Source organism: Drosophila virilis, chromosome 3, assembly GCF_030788295.1.
Source record: "Drosophila virilis strain 15010-1051.87 chromosome 3, Dvir_AGI_RSII-ME, whole genome shotgun sequence".
Taxonomy (NCBI): domain Eukaryota; kingdom Metazoa; phylum Arthropoda; class Insecta; order Diptera; family Drosophilidae; genus Drosophila; species Drosophila virilis.
This window is the reverse complement of record NC_091545.1, coordinates 9,455,034-9,469,389: the sequence shown is the minus strand read 5'-3', so window position 1 is coordinate 9,469,389 and position 14,356 is coordinate 9,455,034. Positions and strand designations below refer to the sequence as shown.

Below are 14,356 nucleotides of genomic sequence, written 5' to 3'. Positions count from 1 at the left end.
TTTTTGTTGCTTAGCCTTTTCTCTCTTCTTTTACAAAAAGCCCCAATTCACAAGAATTGTTTATGATTTGGTTTAAAAACAAAACAAAACAAAACAAAACAATACAAGCCCAACAACATTGCGCATATCGTTAAGACAGACCTCTACACAGATCTCGACTGCCCGCGATTTTTCATGGTACATTCTTTAGCAATCAATTTTTCATTTTATATGTGTGCATTTTAAATATTGGCATATTGAAAACTCTATAAATAATTGTTGAAGCATGTTTTCGAATTGTTTCATCTATTTCAATTGGCACCGCATACAAAATTCATATCGGTTACAAAAACAAAAACAAAATCAAATCCAAAAAAAAAAAAAAAAAAAAACATTCAAAATAAACACAAATCATAGCTCATCAATTAATACCCTATCATTGTTGCCATTGGCTATTTATTGATTTAAGCGATTATCAAATTGAATTATGTATTCTTAATTATGTTTATACCCAGGTGGCCAACAGGGATTCAACTTCGCCGGGCTCATCATATAATTTAATTTGTTTGAGTTGTTTTGTGCATTGGTTATAAACTGTTTAATTTTTAATTCGCCGCCTTTTCAGCATTTACAATTGTTTGCATATTTAAATAGTTTGTAAAACCAGCAGTTAACCACCACCACAAAAAAAAATAGAAACGAACCACAAACCACGCCCACAGTATACACTAGCGAAAACTATTCCAAAAATTACAATACGAATTTTTAATTAGTTGTCGAATTTGCTGTAATGAGAGTTTTAACATTTTAAATGTTTCACATTAATTATGTATGCAATTTATATGCCATATATATAAAAAAAAAAAAAAACCAAAGAAAAAAGGGAAACAAGAATAATTTTGCACTAATCGTGCGCCCACGCGCAACGTTTCAATATCTCGTTCGCAGGTAATTCCAATAGTCTAGCCCAGCTCGTTGACAACGAGATACCTTTGGCCCAGATGGACATGCCAGCCTACACACAGCCGACGGCCACACAAACACGTCAGTTCCGGCACCACAAGCAGCGCCAGCTGTCCAATGGCGCCTCAGCAGTCGCTGATTTGGCCTATGAGAATCAACTGGCCGCAGCCGGCAGCGAGGATGAGCTGGACAATGCGGATGTCGTTGTGGTCGGCGGCACGGAGGTTGTTGCTGCGGTGGCTGCCATTGCGGCCTCCAGCAAGGCGCGTGAGATGCGCAACCGCAATCGCAGCGGCAGCTACAGCAATCTGTTCGACGTCGACTTTGACGCGGCGCTGGTCAACTCGCCCCTGGGCGACAACCACAAGGCCTCTGCGGGCGCTGCTCTACTGGCAGCTGCCATGAGCGGGGACCAGCATGCGCTGGCCAAGTCCGTATCACAGACAGAGAACATGTATAGCAATGTGCCCCAAGTGGCGGTCTCGCCGTCCACAGATACCGCCCTGCACGTCTATTCAAACATTATCGACGAACAAGCTCAGCAGCAGCGGCAGCAGCAGCAGCAGCAGCAACAGCACAGCGAACAGCTCCAGGCGACCGCTGTGCTATCCTCGACGCTGCTCAGTGACGATCTCGACCTGGACGATCCGGTGAGCGCTTCGTTTGTGGGCGGCGGTGGCCATGGGCATGGCCAACGCATGTCATCAGGCGATGGCGTCGAGCAGGCCAAGTCCGCGGACAGGCTGCGCATGCTGCACGACACAACAATGATTGACACTGCGCTCGATCTGGACAGCTTGGACGGCTCGAGCATGGGCAACAGCTCACAGTCGTGCTTGGTGAAGACAGCCAAGGCGACAGCCAATTCCAATGGCGTGGCCATTGTTTAAACTCAGCTGCGGTCATTAGACGGCGTATACCCTGTAAATAGCCAAGTAATTGTAATTGTGCTTCAGCTTTTAATTCGGCATTATCCAAGGCGATCTGGCAGCGGGGGAGAGTATTATTTAGCCTAATACTTTGGTCGGTTCTTGTGTTTTTTGTAATTTGTTTAACTTTAGGTTTGATGTGCGCACACTTTAAATATCAACCTATCAAGAAGCAACTAAAATATTACCTTAAGGCGTTACGCATTCATAAATATATAAATAAACAGTTAATGAAATAAACAATTAAAGCAAACAAGTACATTAACACATATACAAAACAAAAGAAAACAAAAAATGGTGAACAATGTTAACAATTCAAATGCATTAAAAATGAATGAATAAATCCATACTATATTATTAACTGAAACTGTTTATACACAACACACGCGCATTCATGTAAAGCAAACGTATATACATATAGACATACATATATATATATATATATATATATACATACGTTGTATATGGTTAGTTATAGCATATATAATTTTTGTATATTTAAGTTTTTACAAATGGCAACGACGAGCGTATTTTCCGTTCTTCAGAGTTTATTACGATTTTCTGTAATAGCAAACAAATAAAAAAGAAAAACAAATACAAACGGAAAATTCCACGCAATATCTTTGTATGTAAATCATGTTAAAAATAAATATAACTAATATTAATAAACAAACAAATTAAGTACACCACAAGAAATGTTAACAGCATGCGAGACAAAGAACAGTGTAACGTATTTAATGATTATTTACATAATATATAATATACTATATACCATGTATTTCAAATCAAGAGTATGTGCGTGGTGTACAATGTTATCTGAACATATAGATCGAGATAAAGAATATGACAACATGTTAAAAGAAGAGTATGTTATGCAAAACTAACGAACTACAATTATACAAAGAATACAATTTATAAATAGAAAACATGAAAATTTCTTGAGTTTCTATCGGGTATTCGGGCGAAAGTTTTGGAGATTACCAAAATTGATTGAGGGAATAACAAAATGGATGGATTCCACATCTAGAGAAAAACCCAAAAACTAAATGTCATATTAAAGCTGATTCTCTAATTTCTTCATGACATCTTCATATGCTTACTGCAGACAAGGCATATTCCCAGTTCCAGCTAAGAATTGCAATTTGTTTTGTACAGTGAACCTTAGCCTAAAGAAGGCCATTTGGCAAAATAACAATAAAACTACAGTTTATATAAAAAAAAGTAGTTTTGTTAAACTTATTATACACCTTTGATCCCTTCTGACTATTGCCTATTAACATATTTGCTGAGAAATATTGTAGATTGGAATAAAATTCGACCCGGATCTTGTACAAGTAAACATATACTGCTTATTTAACAAAATTAAATTGTTTCATTAAAATTAACAAAATTCATGACAAGCCAAACAGGCGGGCAGCCGGTTCGAACCGCGAACCGAACCATCCACCATTTTTTTGGGACATGAAGTCGGGTTTTCTACATATTTATTTTTTAGATTTTATTATTAAAAAATTAGAAGACATAGTACATGGTTATTATTGATCGGTTGATAAACAAATATGCATATGCCTTAAATGGTATAAAGTGTGCAGTTTCGCATGAAGACATTCTCAAGTACACTACAAAAATATTTGTACATTTGCTGTCTTTTCATAAAATTAATATGTATTGTATCTGCAGCATTGGAAAATGAATTTCTACATTTATATATGTTTAATTGTTATACCAGTCAATTCTCAAAAAAAGAAAAAACAAACTGAACTTGAATTTGGGATGACATTGCAGGATTTCTTTCATTTATCTTCGAAGCACAACAATTTTCCGGACAAATATTTACATAAATATTAAGATTCGATATTCGGTTAGAGACTGTCCAACATATGTGTTCCGATTGTGAATTTACATAACTAAAATATTCACAACATTATTCGGATTTAAATCAGCAAATCATGTATGCTGGCTTACAATTTTGAGAAAATTAATGGTAAACTTTAAAACATAATCAAGTTACCAATAAAGTGCATGGAGCTTGAGCAGTTTAGCAAGGATTAGCATAAGATTAGAGATAAGCCCTTGCATTCCCCACGACCGTGAAATACAAGTGTTATTATTACAATTAAATAAAAAGGCAAAACACTCGCTTAAATTAAACACTTCTTCTCCCTCCGTATGTATATCTGTGTCACTGTGTGCATGGCAGCAGTTGCAGTTGCAATAACTTATCGCCGATAACGGCCCAAATACGCCTTGCAATTGGGGCACGTGTGATGCACATCCATGCAGTCGTCAATGCAACAAGGTATCAAGCAGCAGCCCAGCCAGCAACTGTATTAAAAAAGGGTGCTCAGTTAGAAACAGTTAGCCATATATTAGTGAATTCCAATCGCACTTACCCAAGCAATGCAATTACAAAACCGGACAAATAGGCAATCATGCCCGGCTCTGTGCGTGTCGTCGACTCAATCTCTGCATGACACGAGGGGCATATCATGTGCGTCGAGGTGCGACCAATGGGTACCACAGTGGTCAATATGTTTGTCCCAACGGTTGCAGGCGCTGCAACTGGCGTATATGGACCAACTGGCTTCACCCCGCCAACCGCCTCCAGATATGACGGCGGTGCCGATGGCGGCGGAACGTATGTGAATGGTGGCGCATTGCCCGTAGATTTGCTCATGTTGTTAAGCGCTAAATAGTTCTAAAAATGCACGTGATTAAAAGAGCTACAAGAGCTACAAGAACAACAAGTCAATTAGCAATTTACAATAAACAATTAGCAACCTGCGAAATCCCCAAGATATTAACTAAAAATAGTATATCCCATGTCGATGATTCATGCCGCGGGCCACAGAGAATGTTTATGGGGGCGCATTTCAAAATGATGTACACGAAACATCAACAGAGAGCAAGGCAAGGCAATTTTTTGTGCTCAAAGCTCACAGCTCGATAAATTGGCATAGTTTCAGCCTGTTCAAAGAGCAGGCATAGACGAACGATGGATATGCTCTAGATTTGTAAAGCAATTGAAGCTATTTTAATTTAAAAATGCAACTGATTGAAACTTGTCATGTGAGCCTTGAAAGTATAAGGGTACATAACGAACCATTATGTTCTAATTGAACGCTTTTCATTGGGCTTTAAGCAATTCATGTGACAATTTTAATTGAAATTTCCATTGACGACACACAATGTTAAAAATATATATCTATATACATGCAACTATATACATGGCCATATGATGAGTTTGTCAATTTGTTTGCTTTACTGACACGCGGCTATATCAATTAGCCACATCGTCAAGTACTTGTTGCGCTGATAAGAAACGCAAACATACCCACAATTAAGTAAAAAAAACATATTGCATATTGATAATTACGTATAGGTGCCTGGCCTGCGGGTCATTAATATAAGCACCTAAATCTGATGGGAAGTTGACAACAAAAGCAATCACATGGAACGATTCTCCATTGCCAAACAGAGCTGCGGGAATGCCGCTTTCCCCAAACCAAACAGAGGCAGCGGACTGGCAAGTGGGCGCTCAGAAACCGAATAGCAAGCGACCGCAACCGGAAGTATTGTGATCTGGGGCTTAGCAAAATCAAATCAACTGGGCGCGCACGAGCAGAATGGAAATTCCATCAACTGGTTGACGATTAAAGGGTATTTAAGCAATCAGCGCAGCCCGGGCAACTACAAAATGAGCCCACATCATCAGCTCCGAAGCTTATTCAATTCATTAGAATGTGTTAATGTCATTAGGCGAAGACGCAATTTCGCAATTTGAGTTTTGTTAGGCTTGACTTTGCTTTGTTTATTCTTTTGTTATTGACTCTAAATGAACCCATAATTACGACAAAGGCCAGCCAATATAATTCTATTTATAGCAGAAGTTTCTAACAAGCATTTATTGCCCTCATTTCGCAGCTGTGACGTCATAAAGAAAACAAACAGTGTTGCTAAACAATAACTTAAACGGTTTAAAATTTCAGCTGTTTCCGGCTGAACGCTGAACATAGCCACATTTAGCTAGAAACTAGCCAAATTGGCAACACTGCATAAATCAAGCAGAAGAATAAACACAAAAGTAGAGGACACAAACACTTTTATATAAAAATAACAATTGAAGCTCTTAAAAACTGCCTACGTCATCCAAGAATAGTTTAAGTCAGCGAAATAATCCTTAAGTTTCCCAAATGAAATTCTGATGCATACAATTACACATGGCGTGCAATTGTGCAATAAAAGTTATACATATATATATAAATGTATGCATGGGAATAACTAATTCTCTAGTCCCATGATGAGGGCTACACGTAAATTAGGTAAGAAGAAGCATTACAAGCAAAGCTTTTGAGCTCCCTTCAAGTTATAAATGTATATAAATCATAACAGGAATAAATCTATCAAAATATTTCATTTAAGAAACAACAGAAATGTCAGACATTTGAGGGCAGAGTAAAGCGCTTGATCTAAACAGATGTTGCGACTGCCTCGAAGATGACGTAGTCGGGCTATAATCGGAGAGTATAGCAAGAGTATATATATATATATATATATATGAATATAGGTGTGTTTATGCTGTTGTGCAGCAAACATATTTTTAGCAATACATACGCAAACAGGTGTATACATCAGAAATATCCAGATATGATGTAATTTTGGAAGCTATCTATGCTAATATTGTTATGTACATACGTTTAGTTAAAGCCTCAAGGGAAACTTGTAGCGAATTTCACTTTTTGCTGTGAAAAGTCAAAATTATATACATGTGCATGTGTATGTACATATGCCAGCATCAAGTGTTGCGAATGTGTTGGTAACGCTGCCACTTTTATTACGAGACGAAAATTAGAAACGAATTCATAATAAATAAACGAACAGTTCCCTCAATAAAACGGTACCGAAATAGAAAATAAAACACACACTGTACGTTACGCGTATCTATAGAATCCAGCACATGAAAAAAGTTCTACACAAATATTTGTTTAAACACACGCATATACAAATACCATACACATGCATGTAAATGGGCATATGTATATTATATATGAATATTCACACAGTTCATTTTGCAGTGGCGGAAAGTTGTTGAACACTCGCGACCTTCATATCGAGACTACTTGCCCTCATTACAATGCTTGTATATATACTTTTTTTAGTTTACGCAAATTTTCGTTAGATTTACCTTAATAATTTATTAAAACGAGCAAACTTTCGCACAACACGACAACGGCAGCACGCTAACTAGCGATGCAAGATATGCTCACACCTATCGAAAAATTGAACTATCGATATAAAAAGTTAAGGGCTGGAACAACACCGATATATTGGCGGTAATATGTGGTCCATATTTAATTAGACCATCTTGCGTGTATAAAAAGCTGTATATTCATTTTTTATATACATAAACCGAATTGCTTTGTGTCCATTAGAGGGCACACAAGATAAACCGTGTTCGTTTAAACGCAGATGTGGATGCACCAAATAGAAATGTCTCGCATCCTCTAAGTAAGCCCGATAACACACAAGTTGTGATACTCTGGCAATCCTGCCCATATGTTTTTGTTATTGCAATTTTTCTGGACTTGGAACAAATGTTTTTGCCGCGTCCATGTCATGTAAGCATACGCCCGATATTAAAGAGCTGCTGCCGGTGCGCCAGTATCGCTGCGAGCACTGCAGCGATCAGGTATTTGGCAATCAAAGTCACTATTACCTGCATCTGCGACGTCGACACAAGTTGACAGCAATAAAGAACGATATGGCCATATCAGCGTATCACTGTCCAGTGGAGAAATGTATTTATCATGCTCAGTGTAAGGGCGGCCGCGGCTTTGCGAATCTCCGATTCCTGCGGCAACACTACCAGAAAATCCACATGGCCAAGGAGTTCAAATGCAACGAATGTAACGAAACATTTTTACTTGCGCGGCATTTAGAAAAGCATCAGTGCTGCTCGGTTTACCCATGTCCCGTATGCGAGCTCACATACTCAAGCAAGGCGAGCCTCCAGACTCACATGCGTCGCAAGAACCATCTGGACACATCCAACAGAAGTGATGTGAAGGAAGCGCCATCCTTGTCCTCGAAATTAGCAATACCTTCTTTGAAGTCATGGAAAAAGTTGCAGAAAAACTTGTCTAATGAGGAACATCAATCCGCAAGCACAGCGGAAACGCTTACCGATAATACTATAAATCTACCCGCCATGGAACATGTACCCGCAATGGACTCGCCTATGCAACCGTCATACTATTGTCTGCCAGAAATTGAGGTCCCATATGCCCTGCAAACATCCACACAGACTGAGGATAGCGTGGACATGGACGTTGCAATACAAACAGCAATAGATGTGGCTCTGAAGGAGCGCGCCAACGCCGCGAATGAGTTGTCCATGCCGAATTTTACAGTTGAGGAGGTTGAGCTACTTTTGCGCGACATGGAAACTCAGACCGACGATGTGGACCTTGATGGGATCGACATGAATAATGAAGTGCTGGTGCCCCTGATACGCAACATACAGACCCAAACGCTCGACAATAGGCAGCATCAGGGCACAATGACGGAGCTTGACCTGGAGACGGAGACAGAGGCGCCACAGGATGTAGTAAATGCAACAAACGAAAACTATGCCGCTTACCAGGAGCAGGAAACGATGTTTGGGCCGCAAAACTCCGCGCATATGCACACCCAGACCTGCGATGAGCTGTTCGAGGAGCTCGGCCTGTCGCATATACAAACGCAAACGCATTGGCCCGATGGCCTGTACAATACGCAGCACACCCAAACTTGCGATGAAATAATGCTGGACGAGTTATTGGAGAACTTTCAGTCTACTTGCACGCAAACCAGGTGGCTGGATTGGCAGGAAACCAACGGAGCTGCCGACTGAGCACTCTATAAAATACAGATTTCTAATATATGAATCTTAACAGACTTTACCTGGTTTATGGTTATCTTTCAGACTTATTTCACATTAATCATATACAAAATAATAGTTTTCCAGTCTTTAACATCTATTTTTGTGCAAGTATGTCATCTGTTGTTAGTTTAGGTTGTTTTCAGCTTGTCCTTGCTTGTTCTGGTCAGCAGCAGTTCTGAGCATTGGAAGAAGCAGTAGCTGCAAAAGCTAAGCGCCAAATAGTTGCCCACTCCACTTAAATAGGCGCCGCGCATCAGAAATCCGCCGATTTCCTGTCCGGCTATGAAGTACACATTGGAGAAGGCGGCGGGTATAAAGAGCTGTGTGGCCAGCAGGGCATGCAAACGTTGCGCGCCGGCGGAGCCAAAGTGCTGAAGCGACCATCTTTGAACGGCGGGCTTGGACACGAATGTCTTGTAGATCTTCTCCGCTGCCAGGCACACAAAATTGAGCACACTCCAGATAAGCACATAGGTGTAGCAGCCATGCCAAATGAACACAAATGCAAAGGTTAGCGCAGTAGCGCAGAGCTTGGCTACTGCGGAGGACTTTCTGCCGCACAGTTCAGCGTAAATGTGTTTAAAGAGGAACTCGTAGAGGCCCTCGTCAAAATACTTCCACATATCGGAGTAGAAGTGAATGCGCCCGATGCAGCGTGGTCGCTTTGGTGCCGCTATGCCGTCGTGCTCGGCAAAGGCAATGCCAAGTCCATACGTGATCACGTAGAATATAAAAAAGAACTGACCCATGAAATAGCCTGCAGCATGCTGCCAGAAAACCGAATCCATCATGGCTACCGCACGCACATCCCGCGTCATGTAGTGTATGTAGAAATAGTGCAGGGCCCACTGCATCATTAGCCACCAGAAAACGACACGCAGCAGGGCCAACAAAAATCTCCAAAACTGCTGTGCGGATGACACATCTCCAGCCGTGGACTGTTGATTGAAACGTTCATAGCTAATGAACGGTCCATAGGTGAGGCAGGGAAAGTACATGGTGTAGGCGAGGTAGTCAGGAATATTGCCAGTGCCAGTGCACGTAAACGAGTAGCTGCAGCCGCGCAATAAGCTCCAGGAGAGGGTAACTATCAGTACAGCATACTCTGCATAGCCCACCGTGTCCAGCCACCATTGGCTGTTTTTGGCCACATTGATGACCACAATCCAGGCAGCGGTCAGCAGCCATGTCAAAAGCTTTGAGCGTCCCAGTTGCGCCACAAGATAATAGCTGAACAGCAGAGTGGCAAACATTGTCAGCGATGTCCAGTGCATGTTAAGACCGATCGCCAGTGTGCAGACTGCAACATGTCCATGCCGACGCAGGCTGGGCCACTTCCAGCGCGAGATGCCACTCACGAGCGCATGCAACAGGTAGTAGGGCCAGAATTTCGCAATGAAATCAGCGAAGTACTCCAATTCGTCATTGCTGTCGTCGCGCACCCTAACCACGTCGGGCCGTTGCAGCAGGCTCCAGCCCTCGGCGAACTGAAACTCGGACGTGTTTAGGATGCGATCTCGCAGCGCATAGATCTTATATAGTCCAATAACAATATAAACGATATAAACACTAAAGTAGACAAGGATCTCGTATCGGTTTAATAAGCCGGCAGTCATTGCGGTATCGATAACAGTGCACAAGTATCGATAGCGATGGGAGCGTGTCGTGTTCAAATCTTAAATTGTACTCATGGTGAACTTGTGACTCCGTCGTTAAGGTATTAAAGGCTACGGGCAGGCTATGGCCAATCTATAAGATAGATTATGTAAACAATTTTAATGACAAATGTGACTTATTGCTAGCTAAAATTCTACACGGATTCAATCGCAAGATGAAAACTAGGTTTAAGTGCAATGTACATGAGTGTGTGTACGAATGTATGCATGCATATGAATTTTAATTAAGAACATCCTCATCTTCGTCCTCTTCCTGCTCCTCCTTGACTTTACGCTCCGCTTCGGTCACGCGGCGCTGTAAGTGCCGCCAGAGCGTGCTTTTGGGTATTTCGAAGAGATTTGCTGCATGATTCTGCGACATGCCTCCGTTTATGCAGGCATGCACCGCCTTGGCCAGCTTGTCGCGCAGCTCATCCTTTGGTGTGCTATCCCGCCGCCGGCAAGCAACAAAATCGGGCAGCCGTCCTTGTGCCGCAAGCCGCACTTTGTGCCGGTGCAGCGTCGACATGGGTATATGCAGATCCTGACTTATGCTTTTTAACGAGTCGCCGTTTTTCAAGCGTTCGTATGCTTCCGAAAGCGATGGCTTTTCGCGCTTTATCCTCATGTAGGCCGGATTGGAGCGTACTCTTCGCCACAGCACGGTTTTCGATATGTCGTAGCGATCGGCAGCCTTTTGCAGGCTGAGACCTTCGTGAAGTACGGCAGCTGCAGCCAAATCGAGGGCATCATTGATGTCATCCTTGCTTTCCTTTTTAAGCGCGGCGTGCTGTTGATACTGTTTTGTCATAGTCTTTTTTGTAACCTTTGCCGACATTGGCCGTTGGCGTGGTTTTGGTTTTCTCATTTTCATATCTAGATGAACACGGGGTTTCACATCCAGCAATTCATCATCTTCCTCCTCGTCTCCAGGTTCTCCTTCATGCATTCCATCTTCGTGCATATCAACATCGGCATCTGCGGTCATCTCTATTAACGGATCACCTGATCCAACATACTCCTCCTCAATTAACTGTGACTCCGATTCATCCTGTTCGTCCGTATTTTCAGCCTCTGCATCATCATCGCCCAGCTCACCAGTCGCCACAGATTCCACCACAGCTGAACTTCCTGCCACACCTAATTTAGCCACAGACGATGCTGATTGTGTTATAGTAAATGTTCCCGTGTTCTCTGTTAATATATATTGATTCCCGCTGCTTGTGCCACCCATGTGCTCAATCGAATATGTTATTTTGGGCTGTTCACCATACACATCAAGGAATTCCAAGGTTCGGCCTTCCTGTTCATGCTGCTGTTGGGGGTTTGCGAGCACTGCATTGCCTACCTCCAGTTTGCCGACCACCGCACTAGCATCTTCCTCTTCCTCCTCCTCCATAAGAGCTGTATTTGCAATGTGTAAGCCGCTTATTGACTTGGCTGCTTCGACCGCCATAGCGCCGCTTATAACATTCGAGGTGGTCATGGCTGTAGGATTGGTTTCGAAACTAATGGCAGACTTTATGCCCAATAGATTAATGGCCTCGAGAAACTCGGTGAGCAGGGCGGAGGGTAAGCTCGTCTCTCCCATGTAAATAAACGACAACATGCTCTCGAGCAGCTCACCACGAATGTCTGGCAGGATGACAGTTGCCTCCTGGCCGGCGGGTAAATCGACAAGCAGATTGCGCATTAGATCGCTGCACGTACTCAGTACGAAAAGGTGGGCGCGCACACTGATGCCGTCTTTGGCCACGAGCAATACCTCGCATTGTTGATTGTTGCTTTGTTGATGCAGCAAAACGCGCTGTATATCCATTATTGTGGACGAGTGCCCCATCCATTTTAGGTGATTCTGAGAAGAGATAAGCAAAAATTTAAAAGTAAACAAATCGCACTATCTAGTCGGTGTTTGTTTTTGCAATTGTTCCAAAAACCATTACCATTTTCGTTTGTTGTGTTTTATTTTCCAAAAATCGGATTCTATTCTATTCCAGAGCACGAAGCGAAACGCGACGAAAATGGAGAGCGTTAGGGTTGTCAAGTGTGATTGGAGCGTGATGTTACTACGATTTCAAATATTTCAACTTTAAGTCACTAATTAAATTAGATAATGCATCAAATGCAAAATGATATATATTATTGTGCCTATAAATTAAATAATTATGCCGCATCAACATAACAAACAAGTGTTGTGTTCAAAAATACTGTCAATTGGTGGCAACACTGAATGCGTTAAATTTGCGCTTTCTGGTTCATTAAATTGAGCTAAGCTCGGAACATAATTAGTTCGTTATGTTCTGTTTTGCTTATTCCAATTTCGCAATAGTTCTGTTTAGTAATTAAATTTAAATGCTCACAAATAAGTAATGAAAATTAATATACAGAACAGTGTTAATTTTGGAACACGAAACTGCCTGGTGCTAATTCTATAGCACCAGTTACTTGTACTGTTCCATAAAGAAATTCCAACGGTATGAGAAGAGAATTGGGAAGGATGAACGATCTAGTTCACTGGACAACAAAAATTTACCCAACACTGGTTCTTTGACGTTTTGTTATTACATAAATTGTCAAATATTGTGCAGATTATTGGATTTGCACTCAAATATTTGGTTTAATCGAGCGAATGGCCGCACTAATTAGAAATCTGGGTGCCAGGATTGCTTCCGCCGCTTTGACGGCCAAGCATGGTAACTATATACGGCACACATCTATGGCAATAATTCAAATATTCATTACACAGTGGTACCCGCTGGAACAGCTGCGCTGCGTATGCAAAGTACTGCTCCAGTTGATGCCAAAGCAGCTGAGAAACGTAAGTAGTTTGAGCTGGTTAGCTAATCTTTTCTGGGGACTATAATGTTTTTCGATTCGGCAGCTACTGTACGCAAACCGGATGCAGCTGCTCGCACCAGCCTCTCAGATTTTGGTCGTTACGTTGCCGAGTGCCTGCCCAAATATGTGCAGAAGGTGCAGCTGACTTCTGGTGATGAGCTGGAGGTACTCATCGCGCCCGAGGGCGTTGTGCCCGTGCTCCAGTTCCTTAAGGATCATCATCAGGCGCAGTTTACTAATCTGGTCGACATAGCTGGCTTGGACGTGCCGTGCCGCAAAAATCGATTTGAGGTTGTTTATAACCTGCTATCGCTGCGCTTCAATTCTCGCATCCGGGTAAAGACCTACACCGACGAGCTGACCCCGCTAGACTCGGTCTGTGAGGTTCACAAGGCAGCCAATTGGTACGAGCGTGAGATTTGGGACATGTACGGTGTCTTCTTTGCCAATCATCCCGATTTACGCCGTATCCTCACTGATTATGGCTTCGAGGGCCATCCACAGCGCCGCGACTTTCCGTTGTCCGGCTACGTTGAGCTGCGCTATGATGATGAGAAAAAGCGTGTCGTTTGCGAACCCTTGGAGTTGGCGCAGGAATTCAGAAAGTTTGATCTATCGGCACCATGGGAGCAGTTCCCAAATTTCCGAAATGCAAACCCAGCTTCAGAAGTGGTGCAACCAGCTGCGGCTGCCGCTGGAGCTAAGAAGTAAACAAATGGAAAATTTACAGCGTGTTGTTAAATGGTAATTAGATGAAAATATCAATAAAGGCGATATATAGAAATTGTAAATTTAAAAACAATTATTTATTGATAATCAACGGCACGCCACAAAGAGTTTAATCTTTTACTCAGGTTTGGGAGTCCGGTTCGAATATGTAGTAAGAAAATAGATAGGGTCAAGATCTATAAAATATGCTTTTACAATTTGGAAACTTTTGTTAATTTAATTTTTGATTCATTTATGTTTTTGCACATAGTATATCAGGTGTGCAAAAATTGATTTCCTTAAATTCTCATGAGCTGATTATCAATTATTTTCAACGAATTACAACATCAAGAAATAAATCT

The 14,356-nt window shown here is 41.8% G+C and overlaps 6 protein-coding genes across 8 annotated transcripts in view; 3 read left to right on the top strand and 3 right to left on the bottom strand.

Moving 5' to 3' along the window:
• Window positions 1-2,798, top strand: part of app (Palmitoyltransferase app) — a 54,034-nt gene extending 51,236 nt beyond the window's left edge. The window contains exon 11 of one of the 2 annotated variants that reach the window (XM_032434512.2): window positions 928-2,798. In XM_032434512.2, the coding sequence (XP_032290403.1) occupies window positions 928-1,832 (905 nt within the window). In that variant the 3' untranslated portion in view covers window positions 1,833-2,798. The remainder of the gene's footprint in view (window positions 1-927) is intronic. The other variant, XM_070208184.1, reaches the window with a different exon arrangement.
• A 440-nt stretch (window positions 2,799-3,238) lies between these two features.
• LOC6624145 (cell death-inducing p53-target protein 1) lies at window positions 3,239-7,148 on the bottom strand. 2 transcript variants are annotated; one of them, XM_015175722.3, is made up of 3 exons: window positions 7,057-7,148; window positions 4,265-4,603; window positions 3,239-4,196 (listed from the first exon to the last, which is right to left on the bottom strand). In XM_015175722.3, the coding sequence occupies exons 2-3, from the start codon at window positions 4,546-4,548 to the stop codon at window positions 4,091-4,093; spliced, it is 390 nt and encodes a 129-aa protein (XP_015031208.1). In that variant the 5' UTR covers window positions 4,549-4,603; window positions 7,057-7,148; the 3' UTR covers window positions 3,239-4,090. The 2 variants fall into 2 exon arrangements, with proteins under 2 accessions (XP_015031208.1, XP_002046904.1); XM_002046868.4 differs by having other exon boundaries at window positions 4,265-4,569; window positions 7,057-7,135.
• Window positions 7,149-7,482: 334 nt separating this feature from the next.
• On the top strand, window positions 7,483-8,807 carry Asciz (ASCIZ zinc finger protein). Its single transcript, XM_002046866.4, has one exon. It carries the CDS (start codon window positions 7,483-7,485, stop codon window positions 8,761-8,763), a length of 1,281 nt encoding a protein of 426 aa, XP_002046902.3. The 3' UTR covers window positions 8,764-8,807.
• On the bottom strand, window positions 8,794-10,415 carry rasp (protein-cysteine N-palmitoyltransferase Rasp). Its single transcript, XM_032434513.2, has one exon. It carries the CDS (start codon window positions 10,407-10,409, stop codon window positions 8,922-8,924), a length of 1,488 nt encoding a protein of 495 aa, XP_032290404.1. The 5' UTR covers window positions 10,410-10,415; the 3' UTR covers window positions 8,794-8,921.
• A 130-nt stretch (window positions 10,416-10,545) lies between these two features.
• LOC6624171 (protein tramtrack, beta isoform) lies at window positions 10,546-12,493 on the bottom strand. The gene is made up of 2 exons (XM_002046864.4): window positions 12,392-12,493; window positions 10,546-12,303 (listed from the first exon to the last, which is right to left on the bottom strand). Exons 1-2 carry the CDS (start codon window positions 12,392-12,394, stop codon window positions 10,690-10,692), a joined length of 1,617 nt encoding a protein of 538 aa, XP_002046900.2. The 5' UTR covers window positions 12,395-12,493; the 3' UTR covers window positions 10,546-10,689.
• Window positions 12,494-12,979: 486 nt separating this feature from the next.
• Window positions 12,980-14,077, top strand: ND-30 (NADH:ubiquinone oxidoreductase core subunit S3). Its single transcript, XM_002046863.4, has 3 exons — window positions 12,980-13,141; window positions 13,195-13,266; window positions 13,330-14,077. The coding sequence occupies exons 1-3, from the start codon at window positions 13,078-13,080 to the stop codon at window positions 13,995-13,997; spliced, it is 804 nt and encodes a 267-aa protein (XP_002046899.1). The 5' UTR covers window positions 12,980-13,077; the 3' UTR covers window positions 13,998-14,077.
• The last annotated feature ends 279 nt before the right edge of the window (window positions 14,078-14,356 follow it).

Excerpts from the sequence above, each read along its gene's own strand:
- LOC6624145 (XM_015175722.3), bottom strand. The coding sequence starts at position 4,548 with ATGAGCAAATCTACGGGCAATGCGCCACCATTCACATACGTTCCGCCG. Across the intron at positions 4,197-4,264 it reads TTTGTAATTGCATTGCTTGG|TTGCTGGCTGGGCTGCTGCT; the intron begins GTAAGTGCGATT and ends TTTTTAATACAG.
- Asciz (XM_002046866.4), top strand. The coding sequence starts at position 7,483 with ATGTCATGTAAGCATACGCCCGATATTAAAGAGCTGCTGCCGGTGCGC.
- rasp (XM_032434513.2), bottom strand. The coding sequence starts at position 10,409 with ATGACTGCCGGCTTATTAAACCGATACGAGATCCTTGTCTACTTTAGT.
- ND-30 (XM_002046863.4), top strand. The coding sequence starts at position 13,078 with ATGGCCGCACTAATTAGAAATCTGGGTGCCAGGATTGCTTCCGCCGCT. Across the intron at positions 13,142-13,194 it reads CGCTTTGACGGCCAAGCATG|TGGTACCCGCTGGAACAGCT; the intron begins GTAACTATATAC and ends TTCATTACACAG. Across the intron at positions 13,267-13,329 it reads TGCCAAAGCAGCTGAGAAAC|CTACTGTACGCAAACCGGAT; the intron begins GTAAGTAGTTTG and ends TCGATTCGGCAG.